Below are 25,916 nucleotides of genomic sequence, written 5' to 3' on the forward strand. Positions count from 1 at the left end.
TTATGAGGCGGGGCAGCTGGCCAACTGCAGCTCCAGCGCAAAGTCCTCCAGATGGGAAATGTAGTCCGAACACTCAGGAGAACTACAAGCTGACGGCCACAACTCCACCAGAGCATCAGAGTCCAGAGGGAGGCGGTACCTGCAGGACAAGACCAGGAGGTGAGGAGGATGAGGAAGTGGAGGAGGAAGAGGAAGAGGAAGAGGAGGAGGAAGAAGAGGAAGAGGAGGAAGAGGAAGAAGAGGAAGAGGAGGAAGAGGAAGAACAAGAACTAGAACAAGGAGGAGGAGGAGGAGACGTTCAGATTAGAGAGGGGTAGAGAGACACTGACTTGAAGCCCTGGCTCAGCGTGACCTCTGACCCCCTGGCTCCCATCACCAGGTACTGCTGGTTGTTCTGGACGTCAACAGAGCTGCAGGTGGTCTTTTTTACCAGCTCCACATCTGTCCCTGAACTCACCGCTTCAAGCTCTGCAAAAGAGGCAAAGTAACATGATCCAGGTAACGGCATCCCATGATGTCACACGACTTAGTTTCCGTCCAATCAGAGTGAGGCATGAGGAACCCATGTTCACCTTTATCTGTGTTCTTCAGGACTTCAACTACGGTGGCTGTGTAGGACATAAAGTCTCCTTCTGCTGCTGAAGACTTCACGGTCACCTTGTAGGCTGCAGGAGACAAACAAAGGTCACGAAGGTCGAATAAGAGTTCCGAAATTTGTGACTTCTCCTCCTGTCGGTCTATGAGGAAATGACTCTGGTTGTATAGAAGTCTATGCTTTATGTGTTAAATCTGCATTCTCTCTCCTGACCACCAGGGGGTGACTCCTCTGGTTGTATAGAAGTCTATGCTTCATGTGTTAAAGCTGCAGTCTCTCTCCTGACCACCAGGGGGCGACTCCTCTGGTTGTATAGAAGTCTATATAAATGACTCTACTTCTCTTGATGTATTCCCTCAGTAAACATTGTAAACATGAGTTTATGTCTCAATCTCTAGTTTCAAGTCTTCTTCAATACAGCATGGTGTTCATTTAGTAAATTATGGTCATCTAGAGTCAAACAGACCATAAAGCAGGGGACGCTTTAGGGCGGGGCTACAGGTGATTGACACGTGATGCTTTAGGGCGGGGCTACAGGTGATTGACACGTGATGCTTTAGGGCGGGGCTACAGGGTGATTGACAGGTCTCTGCTAGGATGACGACAGACCAAAACCAAGATGTTCTCTTCGTGATGCTCAGCATCAGAATAAATTAAATACATTCTCACCGTATTTGATGTGTGGCCTGCAGGTCTCATTCACACGTTTGGTCGCCGTCAGCGTCACATCGACGTTCCCTCTGAAGGTCGCACACGTAGCTACACAACAACAACAACACCTTATTAATGTCTGGGTACATTTAAAAACATAAACAACTTACACACCATCAAACAGTCAGCATGTAACGGATACAGCTGATCTCAGCCAATCACAAGGCAGGAGCTACCTGTCATGCACTGACACTGGTCGTCCACACAGAGGCGCTGCAGCTTCTGCTGCTGGTAGGAGAACTGTTTGGTGCATTCACTGCCTGCAGGACAAAAGACGTCTCACTTGGTCACATTTAAAGGAACAATCCAACGTTTTAAAAAGATCCTGCAGAGTGAGTTTAAGAGTTGTTGTTCTTCACACAGAGCTAGTCTTTGTGCTAAGCTAGGCTGAACACGCCCAGACGAATGAGACCATGTGATCGAGATAGATTATTATCTACACACCTTGGGTTTAGGAAATGAAAACTGTAACTCATAATCTCATCATTTTTTAAACATTAGTTAAATTAGTCGCTCATAATTACAGTTTTAATTCGGATTATAATCTTGAACTCCAACACTTGACTTCCTCGACTATAGAACTACAAAGATACCTGATAAAGACTACACATCCCAGGATGCACAGCAGGCCATGACTTACCTTTGTCCTGAGGCTCATAGACGCTGAACAGGGACTTGCTGGCCCCACCCACCCTGAACCCGGTCCTGATCCGAAAACCAACGCACAGGGAGACGTCCGAGGGAACCTAGCAACCAGACAGGAAGTGACCGACACGAATAGAACGAGACAATAAACACCCTGCAGGATGGCGTCCACGTTCACTTCATTTAACGGATTGTCTCTTTGTGGGCAGATGAGCGTCAGCGCTGTGATGTCGGAGCGTCCTTGAACGCACCAAAGTGAGCCGTAAGAAAGGTTCATAGTTTAAGTTTATTAATATTTGGTTGACGAGAGAATCTTCAGTTTTCTATCCTGGAGTTATGGAGAAAAAATGAAAATGCATTTTCATGTCTTTCTGTCCAAAAAGAGAGAAAACGTTTGTTTTTCAGAAGCTGTCTGTTTCCTTTGTGTTTCATAACCGCCTCACGTCTTCTTTACGTCTCAGGATGTCACAAAATAAATAAATAAAAAGAAAACCTGGAGTAGAAGAACCTGTGAGGGTTTGTCCTTGTTGTGTTGTTGTTGTGTTGTTGTGTTGTCCTTGTTGTGTTGTTGTTGTGTTGTTGTGTTGTCCTTGTTGTGTTGTTGTTGTGTTGTTGTGTTGTTGTCCTTGTTGTGTTGTTGTTGTGTTGTTGTGTTGTCCTTGTGTTGTTGTGTTGTTGTGTTGTCCTTGTTGTGTTGTTGTTGTGTTGTTGTGTTGTTGTTGTGTTGTTGTGTTGTCCTTGTTGTGTTGTTGTTGTGTTGTTGTGTTGTTGTGTTGTCCTTGTTGTGTTGTTGTTGTGTTGTTGTTGTGTTGTCCTTGTTGTGTTGTTGTTGTTGTGTTGTTGTTGTGTTGTTGTGTTGTCCTTGTGTTGTTGTTGTGTTGTTGTTGTGTTGTTGTTGTTGTGTTGTCCTTGTTGTTTGTTGTTGTGTTGTCCTTGTTGTGTTGTCCTTGTTGTGTTGTTGTTGTGTTGTTGTGTTGTGTTGTTGTGTTGTGTTGTTGTGTTGTCCTTGTTGTGTTGTTGTTGTGTTGTTGTTGTGTTGTCCTTGTTGTGTTGTTGTTGTTGTGTTGTCCTTGTTGTGTTGTTTGTTGTGTTGTTGTGTTGTTGTCCTTGTTGTGTTGTTGTTGTGTTGTTGTGTTGTCCTTGTGTTGTTGTTGTGTTGTTGTGTTGTCCTTGTTGTGTTGTTGTTGTGTTGTTGTTGTGTTGTCCTTGTTGTGTTGTTGTTGTGTTGTTGTTGTGTTGTCCTTGTTGTGTTGTTGTTGTGTTGTTGTTGTGTTGTCCTTGTTGTGTTACTCACAGAGTCCATCTGGATGATCACGGTGTTTCCTTGGAGTTCATAGTGAGAGATGATCGGCTCGTCTCCGTCTCTGAACTGAAACACAGCGGTTGAGTTTCACCTGGAAGACTCAGAACAGGAAGGATGCGTTCAGGGCCGGCGAGGCTCACCTGCCTCAGGTCCTCCAGGTAGCCCGTCACACCTGTCGGCAGCTGGATCTGCATCACTGTCAGGCTGGACTCTGTGGAGAGCTCGTTAGCAGGAGGTCTGTACCTGGAGAACACCAACCATGAACAATGATCATCCCTTTGAGCTGCAGCAATGCATCTCTATGCTAATGAGACACAGGAAGCAGAGACCTTTCAAAATAAAGTGACACAAACATTCATGTTAATCTTCACATGAAGGCGTTTAATAATGATTCATTATTCAGTTCTCTCACTTTGCACAGGCGACCAGGCGAGGAGAGGAGAGAGCAGGGTCTGAGGAGAGAGAGAGACAGGTAGAGAGACAGGTAGAGAGAGAGACAGACAGACACGCAGACAGACAGACAGACAGGTAGAGAGGTAGACAGACAGGTAGACAGTCAGACAGACAGACAGACAGACAGGTAATCAGACAGACAGACAGGTAATCAGACAGACAGACAGACAGGTAATCAGACAGACAGACAGGTAATCAGACAGACAGACAGACAGGTAATCAGACAGACAGACAGACAGGCAGACAGACAGACAGGTAATCAGACAGACAGACAGACAGACAGACAGACAGGTAATCAGACAGACAGACAGGCAGACAGACAGTAACTTTACCGCTGGAGGTGTCGGGTCCCGTCACTTCGATGGTGAGGTCAAAGTTGCAGTTCAGAGCAGAGGAGGCGGTCTCATAGTAGACGGTCTTCATCTGGAGGGGGCGGGAGATACAAAGCATTCTGGGTAGTTACAAAGCATTCTGGGACGTTTACAAGGAGGGAAACTCTGTTTTAAGCCACACCCACCTTCACGTTGGACACGCCCTTCCCATAACCTGTGGACACGGTGATGTCATCATCCTGCGTCACCTGGGACACAAAACACAGACAGGTTACTAACCCGGCTCCCTCCCCCTCTGTCTCCCTGCACCTGTCTCACCCTCACCTGGATGGGCGTGGCCACGGGCCGGCTCTGGCTCAGCTGCACTCGGCCCAGCGCTCCTCTCCTGCGGTAGCGGACGCTGATGTCCTGGTTCAGGACGGCCAGAGGGACGACCCGGCTGTACTCCAGCACCGCCTCCAGGGTCAGGACCGTGTCCTGGGGGGGGTGGGGGGGGGGGAGAGAGAGAGAGAGAGAGAGAGAACCAGGTTCAGGTAGGACCAGGTTCAGGTAGGACCAGGTTCAGGTAGGATCAGGTTCAGGTAGGACCTGGTTCAGGTAGGACCAGGTTCAGGTAGGACCTGGTTCAGGTAGGACCAGGTTCAGGTAGGATCAGGTTCAGGTAGGACCTGGTTCCAGAACAGAATGCATTATGTTTGGATGTCCTCACACAGATAGAAGTCCAGGGAGGAGTGTGTACCTGCATGGAGTAGAAGCCCTGTCCGTAGTGCTGGTCCTGGGTCAGCCAGGACAGGATGGGGCCGGCGTACGGGATCCTCCCCTTTAACACAAGACATCCCATAATCATTATTATTGATCATGGATATGCATTCACCTTCATAACACTGATATTTAATGTGCACATAATGTTATTATATACATGTGTAGCTGCACACCTCACACTACACACATATATATATATATATATATATATATATATATATATATATAAAATAAATACATATTTGTTATATATATATATATGTATACAATATATATATATAAATATGAATACATATATATTTAATATAAATATAAAAATAATCTATTTATATATATATATATTTCATAGGTCCTGTAAACAAGCCGTGGTCCAGGATCAGTGAAGTGGAAAAACATGAAGGTGTCGGCCATTTTTACAAGAGTAAACATCAATATTAATAAACAATGAGAGTAAACACGTTGTTGGTAAACAATGAGAGTAAACAACGTTATTGGTAAACAATGAGAGTGAACAACGTTGTTGGTAAACAATGACAGTGAACAATGTTGTTGGTAAACAATGAGAGTAAACACGTTGTTGGTAAACAATGACAGTGAACAATGTTGTTGGTAAACAATGAGAGTAAACACGTTGTTGGTAAACAATGACAGTGAACAATGTTGTTGGTAAACAATGAGAGTAAACACGTTGTTGGTAAACAATGAGAGTGAACAACAATGTTGGTAAACAATGAGAGTGAACAGTGTTGTTGGTAAACAATGAGAGTGAACAGTGTTGTTGGTAAACAATGAGAGTGAACAGTGTTGTTGGTAAACAATGAGAGTGAACAGTGTTGTTGGTAAACAATGAGAGTGAACAGCGTTGTTGGTAAACAATGAGAGTAAACACGTTGTTGGTAAACAATGAGAGTGAACAGTGTTGTTGGTAAACAATGAGAGTGAACAGCGTTGTTGGTAAACAATGAGAGTGAACAGTGTTGTTGGTAAACAATGAGAGTAAACACGTTGTTGGTAAACAATGAGAGTAAACAGAACCTTCAGCAGCACCGTCAGCAGGACGTACGCTGTGGTTTCCACCGTCAGGCCGCTGGATTGGTCGGGTTTCAGCCAATCAGCTGTCACGCTGGACTCCTGCCAGTACCTGAGCACAGCGGGGTGACCTGTACACACACATAATATATATATTTATATATACACATATAATTAATATATATACACATATAATTAATATATATATATACACATATAATTAATATATATATATATATATATATATATATATAATTAATATATATATATATATATATATACACATATAATTAATATATATATATATATATATATTAATATATATATTAATATATATATATATATATATATATATATATATATATATATATATATATATATATATATATATATATTTATGTATATTTATATATATATATATACACACACGTCTGTGATTAACTCTTCTTCTCCACTAAAACAAGCGCACCTTTGTCCCGAGCCTGTTTCTCCAGACTGCCGAGCAGCTCGGAGGCCGCCATGCTGTCGGGGTCGTGAAGGGTCAGCGCGTAGGTCGCCACCGCACGCACATACACACTCCTCACTCCCAGGGCATGCTGGGAAATGTAGTGTGCTGCAGACTTCATGCTGTCATCGTGGGACTAGAGAGAGAAGAAGAGCTAAAGGTTACGGAGGTGGAGGAGTTAGAGGCTCAGGGACCCTGGAGCCTTGTGGGCATCGACCCGGGTCTGGGCTCCCAAGACCAACAGGTGTCGGGGGGAGGAGGAGGAGGAGGAGGAGGAAGATGGATGGAGAGGAGGAAGAGGGGGAAGAGGAGGAGGAAGAAGATGAGGATGAAGAAGAGGAGAGTTAATCCTCTCCTGAAGAAACCCTCTCTCAACCCGTCTGAAGTCAACAACTACAGACCTGTCTCTCTCCTTCCTATTCAGCAGAGACCACAACAACCTTCTGGACCCTCACTAGTCTGGATTCAAGGCCTCAACAGAGACCAGAACAACCTTCTGGACCCTCACCAGTCTGGATTCAAGGCCTCAACAGAGACCAGAACAACCTTCTGGACCCTCACCAGTCTGGATTCAAGGCCTCAACAGAGACTGCCCTCCTTGCTGTCTCTGGGCAGCTTCACACTGCTAGAGCAGCCTCTCTCTCCTCTGTCCTTATCCTTCTGGACCTTTCTGCTGCCTTTGACACAGTGAACCACCAGATCCTTATCTCCTCCCTCCAGGATCTTGGTATCTCAGGCTCTGCTCTCTCCCTCTTGTCATCCTACCTCAACGACCACCTACCGGGTAACTTGGAGAGGATCTGTGTCTGAACCTTGTCCTCTCACTACTGGGGTCCCTCAAGGCTCCGTCCTGGGTCCTCTCCTCTTCTCTCTGTACACCAACTCTCTCGGCTCTGTCATTCGCTCGCATGTCTTTTCCTACCATATCTATGCTGATGACACCCAACTGATCCTCTCGTTTTGCCAATCAGAAACACAGGTAGCAGCACGAATCTCTGCTGTCTGACTGACATGTGGATGTCCACACAGCACCTGAACATTAACCCTGACGAGACTGAACTACTTTCCCTTGCAGGAAATAGGCTCTCACTATGACCTTCAACAACTCAGTGTTGGCTCGACTGCCAGGAACCTCGTGTGACACTCGACAGCTAAATAAAATGCAATGTAAAAGATGATGAAGAGGAGGAAGAGGAGAAGGAGGAGGAAGAGGAGGAGGATGAAGGTGCTCACCTGGAGCTGCAGGATGCGGTCCTGGATCTTCGTGGCTTTGTGTAACGCGATCAGCGCGAAGGACGTCAGGTACACCGATTGGTCCACAGCAGCCGCCCCTGCAGCCTGCGGCCAATCAGAACGCAGCACACAAAGAGCACAGCTGAGTCACGGCAATGAGGAAGAGAAGGAGGAGGAGGAGGAGGAGGAGCTGACCATCACTCTGTTGGGCCGGTAGGAGGACTTCTCGGTGAAGGACCCGTCTGGCTGCTGAGCGCTGCGGATCAACCAGGATATGGACTCTGACAGAGTCTGGTGGTCTACAGAGACCACCGGGTCCACCACAGACTGGGTCTTCACCACCAGGGCTGTCAGCCTGAAGACCGGGGGGTGAGGGTAGTTTAGGTTAACAAACATTTATCTATTTATATATATTGTAAACCCATTTATTGTATATTGTGTGTGTGTTGTCACCAGGTGCTGGGCTCTCTCTTCAGCCACATGCTGTAGCTGGAGTCTTTCCCTCTGAATGAACTGATACTGACCAGACCTACACACACACACACACACACACACACACACACACACACACACACACACACACACACACACACAGTAAGTCAACAGGAAGTGGCCGTCCTCAGGCCTCCATCAGCGTCTCCTCACCCTCTCTGATCTTCTGCCTCAGGTCTGCAGACTTCTTCTGGACCGATCCTCCCAGGACGTCCCAGCTCCTCGTGACCTCCAGGTACTGGTACACCTGGGCCAGGGGCAGCACGCCGCCCAGCGCCGCCGCGCCCGACCCAGCCGGCAGGTTGATGAGCTGCCGGAGGCCTTCGGGGCTGTGCATCACCGACAGGACGTCGCCGAGGACCTCACCTGGGACGAAACACACACAGAGCGTGTAGTGACACCGGCTGGCCACAGGGGGCGACAGCTGCTCTAGTCAAACACTGAATATCACAATGTGTAGCGACACTGGCTGGCCACAGGGGGCGAAAGGGGAGTGAAACGTTACGGTCGCCTCGGCAGGTTTACAGAGTTACGTAAGTACTTAACTTAACGGTTACTCTTTTGTTTACCATCAGTATCTTCTCACAAGGGGTACGCTATTGTAGCAATTTAAATGAAGTTAATCAACCATGTGGTTGCGAAGATAATTAAGTTTCCGCTTTTTAAAAGTGTAGTTACACTGGCTGACCACAGGGGGCGACAGGCTGCTTTAGTTCAACACTAAACGCGACGTCCCCATTTGTTTGTGGACTACGGTTTGGAAGCCTTGAGTTCAGCATTTTGGCCGTCGCCATCTTGTTTTTTGTCGGTCGCCATCTTGTTTTTTTATTCTATCGCCATCTTTCGTATCTGTATTCTTCTGAACCTCCTCACCGTTGATGCTCAGCGTCCTCTCCACTGCCGTGTTGGGCACCACGTTGGCCGGCGGCGTGTTCTTCACCTCCACCGTCCTCTTCTCTGAACCTGCAGCACAGAGCAGCTGATCAGAGGTCACAGAGCAGCTGATCAGAGGTCACAGAGCTGCTGATCAGAGGTCAGTACCGTAGAGGCCCTGAGGGTCCAGGCGGCCTCCAGAAAGCTGTTCCTTCTTCACTCCTTCCGGCTGCAAACACAAACACGACTCACTGAAAGTTCACGGTTTGGGGTTTTGGTGAAATCTTTACATAACGGATGTCTTCTCGCACCACAACCCTCAGCTTCTTCTCCAGGACATCCCGTCCTCCTTGGCGGGTCTTCAGGCTGAAGGTCAGGAGGTGGTCTCCGGGCTCCAGACCCAGCAGGGTGAAGGTCACCTCCCCCACGGCGCCCGCTGCCAGCGCCCTCCAGCTGCAGGAAGTGGACCTAAGCCCCGCCCCCCCGGGGGCAGGGCGGGACTGCTCCAGGCAAACAGCAGGGGGTGCCGTCAGCGTCACACAGTACTGAGGAGGAGGAGGAGGAAGCAAAATGGAGGAGGAAGAGCTAGCAGGACACTAAACGAGGCAAAGGATCATGGGACATGTAGTACTGGGTTGTTACCATGACGGCGTCGTCCTGCTGGTTGTAGACGGATCCCTTCAGCTCCACCTGCTCCCCTCTGATCACCTGGTAAGGGAGGGGCACCTCCACACTGAGGGGGAGGACCACCTGCACCTGCAGCGGCTCGGTTACACACACACCTGGAGACACACAACACATTTGTAGAGACCAACACACACCTGGAGACACACAACACACCTGTAGAGACCAACACACACCTGAAGACATGCAAATTCCCAAGACCCTCAACAGACCTGTAAGAGCCTGGATCTGGTCCACTGGTCCAGGACCAGGACAGAGTCCACTATGCTCCTCCTGAATCGGAGGTTCAACCCCCGGCCCCTAAGGAGCTTTCTACTCCCTCAACACCGTCTGCCAGGATCACCCGTCACCCGAATCTTCCTCCAGCAGGACCTACTGGTCGGGTTCAGGAGATCCTCAAAGGGTTCCCATCGGTTCCACCGCTTGACCAAATCACCGTTCTGGTCCGCGGTCCTCCCGGCTTTCCCTTCTGGATCGTCACTGCGGGTTCGGTTGTGAGCCGCTCTGTGCTCCAACACGAGTCCATCAACAAAGATCCACGTGGGTTCTGATCAGGCTCCTCCCTCCAGGTCTCTCCATCGGGACCCGGATGAGCCTTGAAGTCCCTCAGCAGAACTATTGAGTCCTCAGTCGGTGTCCAGCAACTTCAGAACCGGTGCTGTATCTAGTTGGTACCGCTACGCCTCCCTCACCAGATCCACTTCCTTCCAAGCCAGAGAGGTGACCTTCCAACTCCCTAGAGCTCGTCTGCGGTACCGGGGCTGCTGGCCGGGCCCCGTGGGTCCAGACGCCCGTCGGCTACTCCCATCCAAGGTTCAGCACCAGAAGGACCCGACGACTCTTTGCCCTGGGATCCCCTACCAGGAGCTATTGCCCCAACAACAACACTCTCAGGGTCACTGGGGCACAAACACCAGTAGAGAACTCCCACTGTCAGATCAGACGTCTACGTGGACCTGATCCTGAAGCGGTTCATGAAGCAGTTCAACCAGATAAATACTTACACTGGTACTGGAAAGAGGGGCTGAAGAAAGGAAGGAAAGGAGCAAATGGGAGAAAAGACGTAATAAAAGAAGGAGGAGAAGATGAGCTCACCATTCTGGAACACGCCGACGGCCTTGACCTCCCAGGTGGTGAGAGAGTCTGGAAGAGTTCTGATGGCCGACAACCGGCCAGAACTGAGGACACAGAGACAGAGACGGTCAGAGACGTCCTCGGTACAGGAAGCATAGAGACAAGATATAGAGACCAGAGGAGTCGCCCCCTGGTGGTCAGAAGAGAGGATGCAGCTTTAAGGTATTCTCCTGGTCCAAACGAACAGATTTACGGGTGCGCTTGATTTGTTTCACCTGACACGCTGCACCTCCCACATCCAGCTCTCTGGAAAGTAGCTCCGGACCAGAGAAGGAGCAACGTCGAAGGTTGCACCCATCGCTACACACACACACACACACACACACACACACACACACACACACACACACACACACACACACACACACACACACACACACCATTATCTCTGATGCCCTTACACAATAAAACGTTCATAAAGAAGACAGGTGTTGTTTTCAGGACTGACCGTGGCGTCCCAGGATGAGGTCCTGGTTCTGGTCTATGTTCTGCTGGAGGAACTCACAGCATTCTGTGAAGACCTTTCCACAACGAGGGTGTTTCCTGAAACTCTGCAGAGCGAACTGATGGCAGGTCACACTCTTTGGGATGTACTTCATGCCCTGTTCACAGCAGGATTTCAGGTGCCCATAGCTCCTCACTGGACAGACGGAGAGACACAGCGTTACCTGCTGGTGTCATGACATCACCGTTACCTGCTGGTGTCATGACATCACCGTTACCTGCTGGTGTCATGACATCACCGTTACCTGCTGGTGTCATGACATCACCGTTACCTGCTGGTGTCATGACATCACCGTTACCTGCTGGTGTCATGATGTCATGTCTCCGGTCCAGAGTCACAACATAGAACAGGGCTGTTTGACAGCTTCATTTTGTACACTTGTAAACTTATACATTTGAGCACTAGTAACCTTGAACACTTCTTTAATACTTGTACTGTGTGCAGACCAACGTCTCAACAGGAAAGAGGAAACGACCTCCAAAGAAACGAGTGACAGGTGGAGTCTCACCTTTCTTTGCCTTCTCCTCTTCAGTCAGAGCTCGCTTTGCACGCACGGCTGCCGTGCACGCTACGACTGCACACACACACACACGCACGCACACGCACGCACACGCACACACACACACACACACACACACGCACACACACACACACACACACACACACACACACACACACACACACACACACACACACACATTACATAAATACACGCACACACATTAATCAAACCACTTCCAAATCTCTGACGGACATTGGTCATTGATTGATTGATTGATTGATTGATGGGCGTACTGCTGGTTGATGGCTGGGCGTTGGCGTTGGTGATGAAGGTGAGGCCGGCCAATCGGAAGACGTCTGCGCCGTCTCTGCCGCCGCCGCCACCGCAGCCCAGGTCACTTTGCTCCAGGTGACGCAGAACCTGCAGGCCACCGTACTTCCTGTTACTGCCGTTCCACTACTAGTATATAAATACACGCGTAAAGGACTCGCCCCTGCAGCTGCAGTGGGACGTACCTGCGTAACCGGGTCCCTGTAGTTGGGTCTCAGCGCGTAGAGGGCGGAGTCAACCGCAGACAGGGCGACCAGCCCGTCCTGATTTGTCCGGATGTCCAGGTGGAGTTTTTCCTTTGGTTTGTAGACTCGACTGTGATGCGACAGATCGGTCTGACGCACACACACACACACACACACACACACACACACACACACACACACACACACACACACTACTGATACTGGTGCTCGTATCAATACTCTTATGAGTTACTTTGGGATTATTTTGTGAGACAAAAATAGGGGTGTGTGTGTGTATGTGTGTGTGTGTGTGTACCTGGAGCCCGTTGACACACTTGTCCTTGACGTCCAGCCACACGGAGTCGGCCACCAGCTCGTTGACTCCGCCCCCGTACAGGATGTAGTAGACCAGCAGCCGGACGGACGGCACCATGGCAACCGTCACCTCGAAGCTCACCGCCTGCTTGCTGTCACCGCTGGAGACAAACTTCTGGCTGCCGAAGCCCACCACCTTCCCTCTGGAGAGCACCTGGGGGGGAGAGGCATAGGGGAGGGGCATAGGGGAGGAGCATAGTGGGAGGAGCATAGGGGAGGAGCATAGTGGGAGGAGCATAGTGGGAGGAGCATAGGGGAGGGGCATAGTGGGAGTAGCATAGGGTAGGGGCATAATGGGAGGGGCATAGGGGAGGGGCATAGTGGGAGGAGCATAGGGGAGTAGCATAGGGGAGGGGCATAGTGGGAGTAGCATAGGGGAGGGGCATAGTGGGAGGAGCATAGTGGAGGGGAGGGGCATAGTGGGAGGAGCATAGGGGAGGAGCATAGGGAAGGAGCATAGTGGGAGGGGAGGGACAGTGGGAGGAGGATAGTGGGAGGGGAGGGGCATAGTGGGAGGAGCACATGGGGAGGGGAGGGGCATAGTGAGAGGGGCATAGGGGAGGAGCATAGTGGGAGGGGAGGGACATAGTGGGAGTGGCATAGTGGGAGTGGCATAGTGGGAGGAGCATATGGGAGGGGCATCGTGCAAGGGGAGGGGCATAGTGGGAGGAGCAAAGTGGGAGGAGCATAGCGGGAGGGGAGGGGCATAAGAGGAGGGGTGAGTCATAGTGGGAGGAGCATAGTCGGAGGGGAGGGGCATAGTGGGAGGAGCATAGTCGGAGGGGAGGGGCATAAGGGTAGGTAACTACGGCAGCAGGACAAACATGACGTCGTCACCGTCTGCTGCGCGTCCTCACCAGGTAGCTAAGCGCTCTGACGGGCACGTATGTGGGCATCGCCGAGTACACCTGCACGTTGGCAAAGTGCCCGACCACCAGGCCGCCCCCGGGCAGCGGGGGGTCGATGTACAGGTAGCGCCGGCTCGGGGAATGGTAGGCCGACGCCTCCAGACTCAGGCTGGCCTGACTGGCTGCTGGGAGGGCGGAGTCCGCCGTCTGAAACTGTGTCCAGGACAGGAAGACAACAAGTAAACAACAACAAAAACAGCATGTCAACAACATGTAAACAATAAGTAAACATTGCACAACTAAACAACAGGAAGAAGACAACAAGTAAACACGTTAACATTCAAAGGTAAAAACAACTCAAACATGGAAACATCAACACATAAACAACAACAACAAACACTAATGAATGAGACGTGAGCTAAAACTCCTCCTCCTCCTCTTCCTCCTCCTCCTCCTCGTCTTCCTCCTCCTCCTCCTCCTCCTCATCTTCCTCCTCCTCCTCACCTTCAGCACTGCTCTGATCCCTTCTCTGGGCGTGTTGCAGATGAAGACAGCGAGGCCGTCTGATTGGCTGTCGGCGCTGTAGGTACAGATCAGCTCCTCGCTCTGCGTCGCCTGTGTGAACAGCCGTCGCTCCACCAGACGCACTTGAACCCGGTTCACCGGTTTGTCCAGGTGATCCTTCACCAGCACCTGCAGACCAATCATAGATCACTGACTTTGAGTCTTGACCCAAGCGTTCCTCTGAACGTGAAGCAGCGACTGTGAAGCAGGTGCAGCACGTGCAGCAGGTGCAGCAGGTGCAACAGGTGCAACAGGTGCAACAGGTGCAGCAGGTGCAACAGGTGCAGCAGGTGCAACAGGTGCAACAGGTGCAGCAGGTGCAGCAGGTGCAGCAGGTGCAACAGGTGCAGCAGGTGCAGCAGGTGCAGCAGGTGCAACAGGTGCAGCAGGTGCAGCAGGTGCAACAGGTACAGCAGGTGCAGCAGGTGCAGCAGGTGCAGCAGGTACAGCAGGTGCAACAGGTGCAGCAGGTGCAACAGGTGCAGCAGGTGCAACAGGTGCAACAGGTGCAGCAGGTGCAACAGGTACAGCAGGTGCAGCAGGTGCAGCAGGTGCAACAGGTGCAGCAGGTGCAACAGGTGCAGCAGGTACAGCAGGTGCAGCAGGTACAGCAGGTGTAGCAGGTGCAACAGGTGCAGCAGGTGCAACAGGTACAGCAGGTACAGCAGGTGCAGCAGGTGCAGCAGGTGTGACGGTCTGGACTCACCTGGATGTTGTAAGGAAGTCCAGGTTTGATGAAAGGGGGCGTGGACACCAGGCTCAGGCTGTAAGGTGATTTGACAAACTTTACTGCAGCAAACTCCGCCTCCTGAGTGATCCCACCTGAGAGACGGGGAGGGGGAGTGCGGGGGGGTTAAGGCTCTACATGTCAGGTTTAAGACTGTACATGTCAGGTTTAAGACTGTACATGTCAAGTTTAAGGCTCTACATGTCAGGTTTAAGACTGTACATGTCAGGTTTAAGACTGTACATGTCAGGTTTAAGGCTCTACATGTCAGGTTTAAGACTGTACATGTCAGGTTTAAGACTGTACATGTCAGGTTTAAGACTGTACATGTCAGGTTTAAGACTGTACATGTCAGGTTTAAGACTCTCCATGTCAGGTTTAAGACTGTACATGTCAGGTTTAAGACTGTACATGTCAGGTTTAAGGCTCTACATGTCAAGTTTAAGACTCTCCATGTCAGGTTTAAGGCTCTACATGTCAGGTTTAAGACTGTACATGTCAGGTTTAAGACTCTACATGTCAGGTTTAAGACTCTACATGTCAGGTTTAAGACCTTAAGTAATGTTCCATTCCTCTAATCTCCGGTTGAAGCCTCAGGGCGTGTACCTGTGTCCTCCTGCAGCAGCACAGCGATGTACAGGTACTTCCCCACCAGACTGTTGAGGTCTTTTGGTCCATCGTGTTTGGAGAGGACCTGCTCCATGTTCACTGTCACGACCACTTCACCTGTCGACGACAACTGAAGGACACAGAATAAGTACATGAATATATATAAATATTAAGAATACGAGGACTTTCTATAAGAACTCTTACTCTCTCCTTCTGGACCGAACTGGGCAGGATGACCGCCGCGTCCTTGCCGCTAACGTAGCCGTAGCGCAGGAACACTTCCCCCTGAGCCACCGGCGCTCCGTGGATGTACCTGCAACAGGTGCACCTGGTTACACCTGGAGGAAGCCTGAGCTCTGGGTTCCTGAACAGGACGTCAGCCGGTGCCTCACCTGGCCGACACCTTGAAGGTGAAGCGGCTGAAGCTTCCGTAGCTAACGAAGTTAGCTTGAGGTTCCAGGTGGATGTGGAAACTGGGGAGAACTGGGAGCAGTTGGTGGTTTAACCTTTATTCATGTGAACGTTACCTGATGGTGATGAAGTGGTTATTACCGTATTCCTTCACTTCAAAGTCGACTCTCGCTGCCGTCGTGAAATCATCAGAGTAAGAAGCTTCGATGCTCCAAATCCCCAACCTGGAACCACATGAACACATGAATCACATGAACACATGAACCACATGAACACATGAATCACATGAATCACATGATAACATGAATCACATGAACACATGAACCACATGAACACATGAATCACATGACCACATGAACCACATGAATCACATGAACACATGAATCACATGAACCACATGAACACATGAATCACATGAACACATGAACCACATGAACACATGAATCACATGAATCACATGATAACATGAATCACATGAACACATGAACCACATGAACACATGAATCACATGACCACATGAACACATGAATCACATGAACACATGAATCACATGAATCACATGATAACATGAATCACATGAACACATGAATTACATGAACACATGAACACATGAATCTCAGTAGTAAGTTCACTCACTTTGGTTTCACGGGGATCTTAAACGGGTTTTGCATCGACGGGATTCCATTATTTACATCGAACATTTCCACGATGTCCACTGAGGCCTGATCAGGGTCCTGTGAGAGGAAGAGGAGGAGGAGGAAGAGGAGAGGAGGAGGAGGAAGAGGAGGAGGAGGAGGAGGAGGAAGAAGAGGAAGAGAGAAGAGAAAAGAGAGGATGTCAGTGTCTGATTCTGGTACAAAGATGTCAACATGAGGCTGAAGGTCGTTTCACACCTTGAAGGTCAGGAAGACGCTGCGATTAGCCGGCTTCAGTTCCTGGTTCAGGGAGAACGCCCTGACTTTAACTACACACACACACACACACACACACACACACACACACACACACACACACACACACACAGAAAATCACAATAAAACAAAGCCTTGGCATGTTAGGAAGGAGTTTCAGTCAAAAAACTGTGTTGTTCGGTTCAACAATGTAAAAGTTAGAACCTTATGCCTAAATATTGTCAGAGTGGTGCATGCTGGGTAATTAACTGCTTAAGACGTGTGACGCGTTCTAAGAAACCTCATGACCACGGAAGCCGCCGCAGGCGAACAACGTTGAAAAAAGGCACGGAAAAAAAAACAGTCCGGCCGCTTTGGGATTGTTCAGGTACTAATATACTATAATGTACTACACCCAAGGTAATACTTTATTAGACTAATACAAGCTCGTAGGGTTACGAAGAGGCGTGTTTTATTGACTTTGTAAAGTGTGCTTATTAACGATCTAGTGAAATGTTACGGCCGCCCAGAAGTAACGGCGAGGTTAATGTTTATGTAATCACATAAACTTGATGTTCCTGGACTCCATCCTAACCCAGGACCTCAAGTGGGAGCTGAACATCAGCTCCGGCCCTATGACTCAAATGACGATTGGCACACGTTAACATTACGGAAAAAACGACAAGTGGGCTTTTTTTCGGGGCTTCCTAACGGACGTAAAGGAACCCTTTAAAAATAAGCGGGTTTCGCGGCGGGCCAGTTCGACTCTTCGACTTCGGGACGGGCAAACGCCGACCGAATCGGACCAACGGAGAGCGCGTGCCGATTTTTTAAAGTTCGGTCAAAAAAACGCAATCTCGCACCCTGCCACCAGGTGGAGAAGGCTCGAAGACGATTGGGAACAAAAGTGACAATTGGGCTGTGACAATTGGCAACAAAAATGGTTCCCATTTGGGAACAAAAGTGACAAATGGGGAAGACAAATGGGAACAAAAGTGACAATTGATGGCAGTGACCGGCGGGTCGCGCGTAAACATTTTAAAGTCCCATATCTCCTCCGCCGTTCCTCGTACAGCGTCGAAACGTAGATATCTCGGACCAGCGTTAAATTGTAAAAAATGGATAAAAAAATACATGGGACAGTTAGAATAAAATTCGGCCCACATTAATGTAGTCGAATTGTCATTTTGTAAGGAATCGATGATCCTTCCAATTCAAAAAATGACAATTCGACTACATTAACATGGGCTCAATAGTTTAATAGTCTAATTGTCACAGTCAGTGACAATTAGACTAAGTATTCGGCCCATGTTAATGTAGTCGAATTGTCACTTTAATAAGGAATCAATGATCCTTATATTTCAAAAAAGACAATTTAACAGTCATTTCATTCAAATTAATTACTTTAAAACCACTTAGAGATGTGGATTCTTTTCCTAAATTAAGAGGGCATTCTCAACATACATAACCTGAAATCTGGGGCCAAAAGCTACAAGTTAAGGCCTCCAAAACAGTCACAATGTGTGACCTTTGACCCCAATTCCCTCATATTTTGTTAATGTAAAAATTGCAATAATTCCCTAAATATTAATATTTAAACTCCCATTTTTCTCACAGACACTCAGGACAGTATCTACAATGAGGTCATTGGGTTAATATTGTTCAGATTGAAGGTCATTTTTTTCTAAACATGTCAGAGCATAGCTTTCTTTTTCAAGGTGTAGCCACTATCAAATGGGTTCCAACCATTTACTGTATACCACGCTAGCCCTTAGCCACACTGCGCGGGAGTGGTTTAAAAAACCCCAAAACACCCAAATTCACACTTTCAAAGGTGAAAAACTCCCTTAGAAAAAGGTCCAAACTGCTTGAAACTTGGTGGGAACATTGCTCCGGAAGCCGTAAATGACATACTAAAAGCACAAGTCTGCAGACCCTCTAGAAAGCTAACTTCCGGTAGCAGCATGCTAGCTAATTAAAACCAACTGGCCCTAGTAGAGCATTCTCTGTTGTCCACCATAATCCAGTTTTGTGTAAAAAAATTTAAAGTGTTTCAAGTGCACCCAGCAAAATCTCACTCGAGTCGAGAAAGGCCTCTGAAAGGCCTTTTTCAAAAAATGCACAATCCCCCAATTGTCTGGAAATGACCCAATTGTCACAGACAGGGACAATTCTACTAATTATTCTGCCAATGTTAATGTAGTCGAATTGTCATTTTTTGAATTATAAGGATTCTTAATTCCTTACTTAAAAGATGACGTTTCGACAACATTAACATGGGCGGAATAGTTGCTCCATTTGTCACAGTCTGACAATTAGACTAACTATTTTGCCCATGTTAATGTAGTTGAATTGTCATTTTTTGAATTATAAGGATACTTGAGTCCTTACTCAAATTTAGCTCAATTGTCAATTGAGAAATCTTGAAAACAGTCTTTTAATTCAGAATAATTACTTTACATCACCTTAGAGATGTGCATTCTTTTCCTATTCAAAGAGGGGCTTCTCAACATGCATACCCTGAAATCTGGGGTCAAACGCTACAAGGCAAGACCCCCTAATACAGGCCCAAAGTGTGACATTTGACCCCAATTCCCTTATATTTTGTTAATGTAAAAATTGCAATAATTCCCTAAATATTAATATTTAAACTCCCATTTTTCTCACAGACACTCAGGACAGTGCCTACAATGAGGCCATGAGGTGAAATCCCCTCTAAAACATTCACAAGAAGGAATTGGCTGGGTGCCAAACTCCCAAAATTATGCCAATCGTCAATGGCAAAATCTTGAAAAAGTCTTTTAATTCGAATTAATTACTTTAAAACCACTTAGAGATGTGCATTCAAAGAGGGGCTTCTTAACATACATAATCTCAAATCTGGGGCCAAAAGCTGCAAGTTAAGGGCCCGAACCCGACCCTAACGACGTTGCCCTTTGATCTTTTTTGACAAGTGCAAAAATGGCCATAATCTTCTAAATATTAATATATAAACTCCCATTTTTCTCACAGACACTCAGGACAGGGCCTACAATGAGATCATGGGGTGAAATCCCCTTAAAAACAACCAAAAGGCTTAATTGGCTGCATGAAATCCAGGATTTGCAGAGCGTGTAAGACTTAACAAACCTGAGACCACCTGAAGAGTCTGGGCCGATCGGGGCTTTTTTTGTTCTGAACGTGCTAGAGCTTAGTTTTCTTTTTGAGGTTGTAGCCATTCCCAAATGGAGTCCAACCATGCTGGATGTTGCTCTGTAACCCTTAGCAATGCTGCGTGGGAGTGGCTTAAAGACCCCCCAAAAACACCAATTTCACCCCTTCAAAGGTTCATATCTCCTCAGAAAAGATTGAAAGTGCTTGAAACTGGATGGGTCCATTGTCCTGGAAGCCCTGAATAGGATTCTAAAAGCACAAGTCTCTAGACCCTCTAGAAAGCTAACTTCCGGTAGCAGCATGCTAGCTAGTTAAAACCAAGTGGCCCTAGTAGAGCATCCTCTGTTGTCCACCATACGTAAAAAAGTGATTTTAAAGTGTTTCAAGTGCACCCAGCAAAATCTCACTCGAGTCGAGAAAGGCCTCTGAGAGGCCTTTTTCAAAAAATGCACTTTTGAAAATGACCCAATTGTTCGAAAATGACCCAATTGTCACAGTCAGTGACAATTAGACTAACTATTTTGCCCATGTTTATGTAGTCAAATTGTCATTTTTTGAAAAAACCCGAAAAACAGCCAAATTCACACTTTCAAAGGTCAAAAGATCCCAGAGAAAAAGTTCAAAACTGCTTGAAACTTAGTTGGACCATTGCACTGGATGTCCTAAATGACATACTGAAAGCACAAGTCTGTAGATCCTCTGGAAAGCTAACTTCCGGTAGCAGTATGCTAGCTAGTTAAAACCAACTGATCCTTGAAGAGAGTCCTCTGTTGTCCACCGTACCTGATTTAAAATATTAGTTTGGAATAATCACAAATTTCCAACATTTTCAAGCTTTTCAAGGTCATTCAATGACTTTCAAGGACTTTCAGATGATTTGAGGAATATTTTTGCCAATTGGCACAAATGGCCCTAAATGTCACAATGCACTCCCACATTTGCACTAAACAAAATATTGTAGTCCTATTGTCACTATAGTTCCCATCTGTCACAGGATCCATTAGTTGTCAACAGTCGCCCTCTGCAGGATTTCATAGTTCAACACACCTTTATGACCCATTTGTCAATCAGATGGACAATCGTCAGTTTTGTTCCCAATCGGCACCATGTTAATGTGTGCAGTTTGTCTTTTTTTTCCCAATCGGCAATATCGAAGACGGCGTGTCACATTTTTGACGATTAGCACGCGGCCCCATGAAAAATGACTGACAATTAGCACACATTTTGGAGCTTTCCCTTGCCCCCCCTGAGAAGGCCCAGCAGAGGATGTTCTTCCTGAGGCAGCTGAGGAAATTCAACCTGCCAAAGAAAATGATGGTGCAGTTCTACACTGCCATCAATGAGTCCATCCTCTGCTCCTCCATCACCGTCTGGCACACTGCAGCCACTGCCAAGGACAAGGCCAGACAGCAGGGCGTCATCCGCTCTGCTGAGAGGTGATTGGCTGCAATCTGCCGTCCCTCCAGGTCTTGTTTGCTTCCAGGACTCTGAAGCGAGCAAGAAAGATTGTTGCTGACCCCTCTCACCCTGGACCATCAGGACCAAGACCTCACGCTGCATCAGGACCAAGACCTCACAGTCCATCAGGACCAAGACCTCACGGTCCATCAGAACCAAGACCTCACAGTCCATCAGGACCAAGACCTCACAGTCCATCAGGACCAAGACCTCACAGTCTATCAGGACCAAGACCTCACGCTCCATCAGGACCAAGACCTCACAGTCCATCAGGACCAAGACCTCACAGTCCATCAGGACCAAGACCTCACAGTCTATCAGGACCAAGACCTCACGCTCCATCAGGACCAAGACCTCACGCTCCATCAGGACCAAGACCTCACAGTCTATCAGGACCAAGACCTCACGCTCCATCAGGACCAAGACCTCACAGTCCATCAGGACCAAGACCTCACGCTCCATCAGGACCAAGACCTCACAGTCTATCAGGACCAAGACCTCACGCTCCATCAGGACCAAGACCTCACGCTCCATCAGGACCAAGACCTCACAGTCTATCAGGACCAAGACCTCACGCTCCATCAGGACCAAGACCTCACGCTCCATCAGGACCAAGACCTCACGCTCCATCAGGACCAAGACCTCACAGTCCATCAGGTCAAAGACCTCATGCTCCATCAGGACTAAGACCTCACGCTCCATCAGGTCAAAGACCTCACGCTCCATCAGGACCAAGACCTCACAGTCCATCAGGACAAAGACCTCATGCTCCATTAGGACCAAGACCTCACAGTCCATCAGGACCAAGATCTCACGCCACAATAACAGTTTCTTCCCGTCGGCAGCCGGCTCATCAACAGAGCCCGGGTCCCTCACTGACTGATTCTGTCACCACCAGGACTATTTTCGGACTATTTCTTCTTCCTTTTCTTTCTTCTTACCGGTAACTCCCCTGCACACTTCATATTTAAACACTCATGCCACTTAACACACACTTACATACACGTGATCTGTTTGTCTGAGCACTTTATCTTATACTTGATTTAATATCACTGCACTGTTCTTGATTGTCATTGTTGTTTGTCTCATGTCTAATGTATGCACCTTTCACCTAGAAACATTCCTCATTTGTGTAAACATTCCTGGCAAATAAACGGTTTCTGATTCTGATTCTGATTCTGAAAGGAGCTTCAATGCTTCCTAATTTATCTCCTTTAGCATAGGAACCACTGGACCTTCCTTTAATAAAGGAAAGGAGCTTCAATGCTTCCAAACTAATCTCCTTTAGCATAGGAACCACTTCCTTGCGGCGGCAACATTAAAGTGACGTATCATTCAGTCGTTCATGAGAACAAACGATCATGAAGACAAACCAGATCATGTAAATAATCATCAGCACAACTTTCATTTTCCTTCTTTCATTTCTATTCCAACCTCGTTAATAAAGTAATATATGAACAGGTTGTTTATGTTAATAAAGTAACATATGAACAGGTTATTTATATTAATAAAGTAATATATGAACAGGTTGTTTATGTTAATAAAGTAACATATGAACAGGTTATTTATATTAATAAAGTAATATATGAACAGGTTGTTTATGTTTATAAATTAATATATGAATAGGTTGTTTATGTTAATAAAGTAATATATGAACAGGTTGTTTATGTTAATAAATTAATATATGAACATGTTTATGTTAATAAAGTAATATATGAACATGTTTATGTTAATAAAGTAATATATTAACATGTTGTTTATGTTAATAAAGTAATATATGAAATGGTTGTTTAGGCTCTCTGGTGCTGGTGCATTGTGGGCCACCAGGCTCTGTGGTGCTGGTGCATTGTGGGCCACCAGGCTCTGTGGTGCTGGTGCATTGTGGGTCTCACCGCTCTGGCGGGGCGTGTACAGCGGCTTGTCGGTCTGCAGGAACAGGAAGCCGTTGGTGCGGCTGACGGACACGGACAGGTGCTGGTTGATCTCTGCTGATTGGACGTGCAGGATCACATGACTCACGCTCTTCCCCAGCTGACCCGGGTGCAGCTGCAGAGACAGGAAGAGACCCGTGGTTGACCACGCCTCCTCAGAAGAGGCTCGCTACCTCACCTGCGTGTGCAGCGGCTCACCTGGACCCGGGCGGCGGCCTGGTGGTGGTTCTGGGCGTTGAGGGTCACGACCTCCTGGGCCAGGACCACGTGGTCCGGAGCCATGGAGGTCTTCAGGAACACGTGGGCCGTCACCTCGCCGGGGAACCCGAACAGCTGCAGCAGAACCGTCTCCACGGCGTCGAGGCGCAGGTAGAGAGGAGCCGTGATCAGATACCTGAGGGGGAGGACCAATCAGAGAGCAGCTACAGGGACACGCCTTTACTCCGCTGACTCAGAGGACCAATCAGAGAGCAGCTACAGGGACTGAGGGAGAGGAACCCAAAGTCCTTCCCTCCCGCCGCTGTCAGGCTGCACAACAAGACCACAAACACATTCATCTGCTGCAATATGAATACATTTAAGTACTTTTATACTTTTTTATTCCGTCTGTATATTTAATATTGCTACTGTATTCTTCTTGACTGTTTTTATTACTGTTTACTGTTTATTTATATTTGATTTTGTATTTACTGTCTCTGTGTGCACTGCTGCTGTAATCCTGCAATTTCCCCAAGAATTATCTTATTTTATCTCATCTACAAGTACTGCACCACAATTATTATTATTAAGAAGAAGATACTAATAATATTAATAATGCAAATACAATAATACTATTAATAATACAAATATAATAATACTATTAAGAATAATGAGATAATAATAATTGTAATAATAATAAGATAATAATACTATTAATAATAATACTATTATTAATAATAACAATATAATAATACTATTAACAATAATGGCATAATAACATTTTTAATAATAATAAGATAATAATACTATTGTTAATAATAACAATATAATAATACTATTATTAATAATAACAATATAATAATACTATTAACAATAATGGCATAATAACACTTTTAATAATAATAAGATAATAATACTATTGTTAATAATACAAAGATAATAATACTATTAATAATAATGACATAGTAACACTTTTAATAATACAAAGATAATAATAATAAGGTAATAACACAATAATTAATGATAAGAGGCAGAAGGTGACTTACGATCCGGACTGGGCCCTCGTCCTCCAGCTGAGTTCACACACACACACACACATGAGGAGGACACACACCTTCATCCTGACGAGGACGAGGAAACACTGACAGACGAAGAGCTGAGGGACGCTTTATGAGTTATTGATCAACCAATGTGTGTGTGTGTGTGTGTGTGTGTGTGTGTGTGTGTGTGTGTGTGTGTGTGTGTGTGTGTGTGTGTGTGTGAGTGTAAAGGTGAGTTTACTCAGTCTGTGTTTTCTGTTCTTACTCAACACTGTTGTTGACTCTGTTGCTCATTTGAGGTCACAGTTAGTGAGATATTTATATATATATATATATATATGTTATGTATGTTATATATATGTTGTATATATATGTTCATGAATATATACTAAAGGAAGGTTCTTCACAGTTATGAAGAAGTAAATGATACACAAATACAAATAGAAGCTTTACCATATGAGTTTATTCATATACTTTCAGTCCAAATCAAACATTGAAGGCAAATTATATGTATATATATATATATATATATATATATATATATATATATATATATATATATATATATATATATATGTAGTTGTATATGTAGTTGTACATATTATAGCATATTTATTCATGAGTGATGAACAGGAAAGGAATGAGAAAAAAATAAAAGGATACAAATAATGATGTATCCTTTTTAATTACAGAGTAAATTATACACAAAAAAACTAATATATAAATATATATATATTTGACATCACTGCTGTGTTCTCTGTGTAGAACGTCTCATGTTTCCGCAGAAGAAGCCTCCACGCGTACAGTGGTGAACAGGAAGAGGAGGAGTCAAAGAGACCTTTAAACCCAGTGTGACAGGAAGTGACGGACTTGCACCACTAAACCCAACCACCAGGGGGAACCCTGACACCACAGAGGCGTCAGGAGCATTTCTACATGAGCTGCCTCCTTAATGAAACACTGTTAGTACCATATTGCCCCACTAGAGGGCTCAAAGTACCATATTACCCCACTAGAAAACTCATAGTACCATATTACCCCACTAGAAAACTCATAGCACCATATTACCCCACTAGAAAACTCATAGTACCATATTACCCCACTAGAGAGCTCATAGTACCATATTACCCCACTAGAGGGCTCACAGTATCTCCTGCCTCCTGTCTCCTACCTCCTGTCTCCTGCCTCCTACCTCCTGTCTCCTACCTCCTGTCTCCTGTCTCCTGCCTCCTACCTCCTACCTCCTGTCTCCTACCTCCTGTCTCCTGCCTCCTACCTCCTGTCTCCTGCCTCCTACCTCCAGTCTCCTACTTCCTACCTCCTGCCTCCTGTCTCCTGTCTCCTGTCTTCTGTCTCCTGCCTCCTACCTCCTGTCTCCTGCCTCCTGCCTCCTACCTCCTGTCTCCTGCCTCCTGCCTCCTGCTTCCTACCTCCTACCT

At 46.8% G+C, this 25,916-nt stretch overlaps 1 protein-coding gene across 1 annotated transcript; it reads right to left on the minus strand.

Moving 5' to 3' along the window:
* On the minus strand, nucleotides 1-24,557 carry c5 (complement component 5; the record flags this gene model as incomplete). The annotated part of the gene is made up of 42 exons (XM_079222223.1): nucleotides 1-139; nucleotides 330-468; nucleotides 573-665; nucleotides 1,265-1,354; nucleotides 1,483-1,566; nucleotides 1,947-2,052; nucleotides 3,246-3,320; nucleotides 3,395-3,497; nucleotides 3,667-3,706; nucleotides 4,040-4,130; nucleotides 4,225-4,287; nucleotides 4,364-4,516; nucleotides 4,779-4,859; nucleotides 5,837-5,961; nucleotides 6,300-6,471; nucleotides 7,569-7,673; nucleotides 7,764-7,923; nucleotides 8,022-8,097; nucleotides 8,214-8,426; nucleotides 8,934-9,023; nucleotides 9,102-9,162; nucleotides 9,245-9,478; nucleotides 9,576-9,715; nucleotides 10,713-10,795; nucleotides 10,967-11,051; nucleotides 11,200-11,391; nucleotides 11,765-11,830; nucleotides 12,052-12,178; nucleotides 12,274-12,423; nucleotides 12,590-12,802; nucleotides 13,506-13,709; nucleotides 14,001-14,189; nucleotides 14,767-14,882; nucleotides 15,394-15,526; nucleotides 15,601-15,709; nucleotides 15,789-15,879; nucleotides 15,949-16,031; nucleotides 16,444-16,541; nucleotides 16,701-16,771; nucleotides 23,201-23,354; nucleotides 23,438-23,633; nucleotides 24,484-24,557. The coding sequence occupies 42 exons, from the start codon at nucleotides 24,555-24,557 to the stop codon at nucleotides 1-3; spliced, it is 5,067 nt and encodes a 1,688-aa protein (XP_079078349.1).
* Nucleotides 24,558-25,916: the final 1,359 nt, after the last annotated feature.

The sequence above is a fragment of the Taurulus bubalis genome (assembly GCF_910589615.1).
Source record: "Taurulus bubalis genome assembly, chromosome: 8".
NCBI classification, from domain to species: Eukaryota; Metazoa; Chordata; class Actinopteri; order Perciformes; family Cottidae; genus Taurulus; species Taurulus bubalis.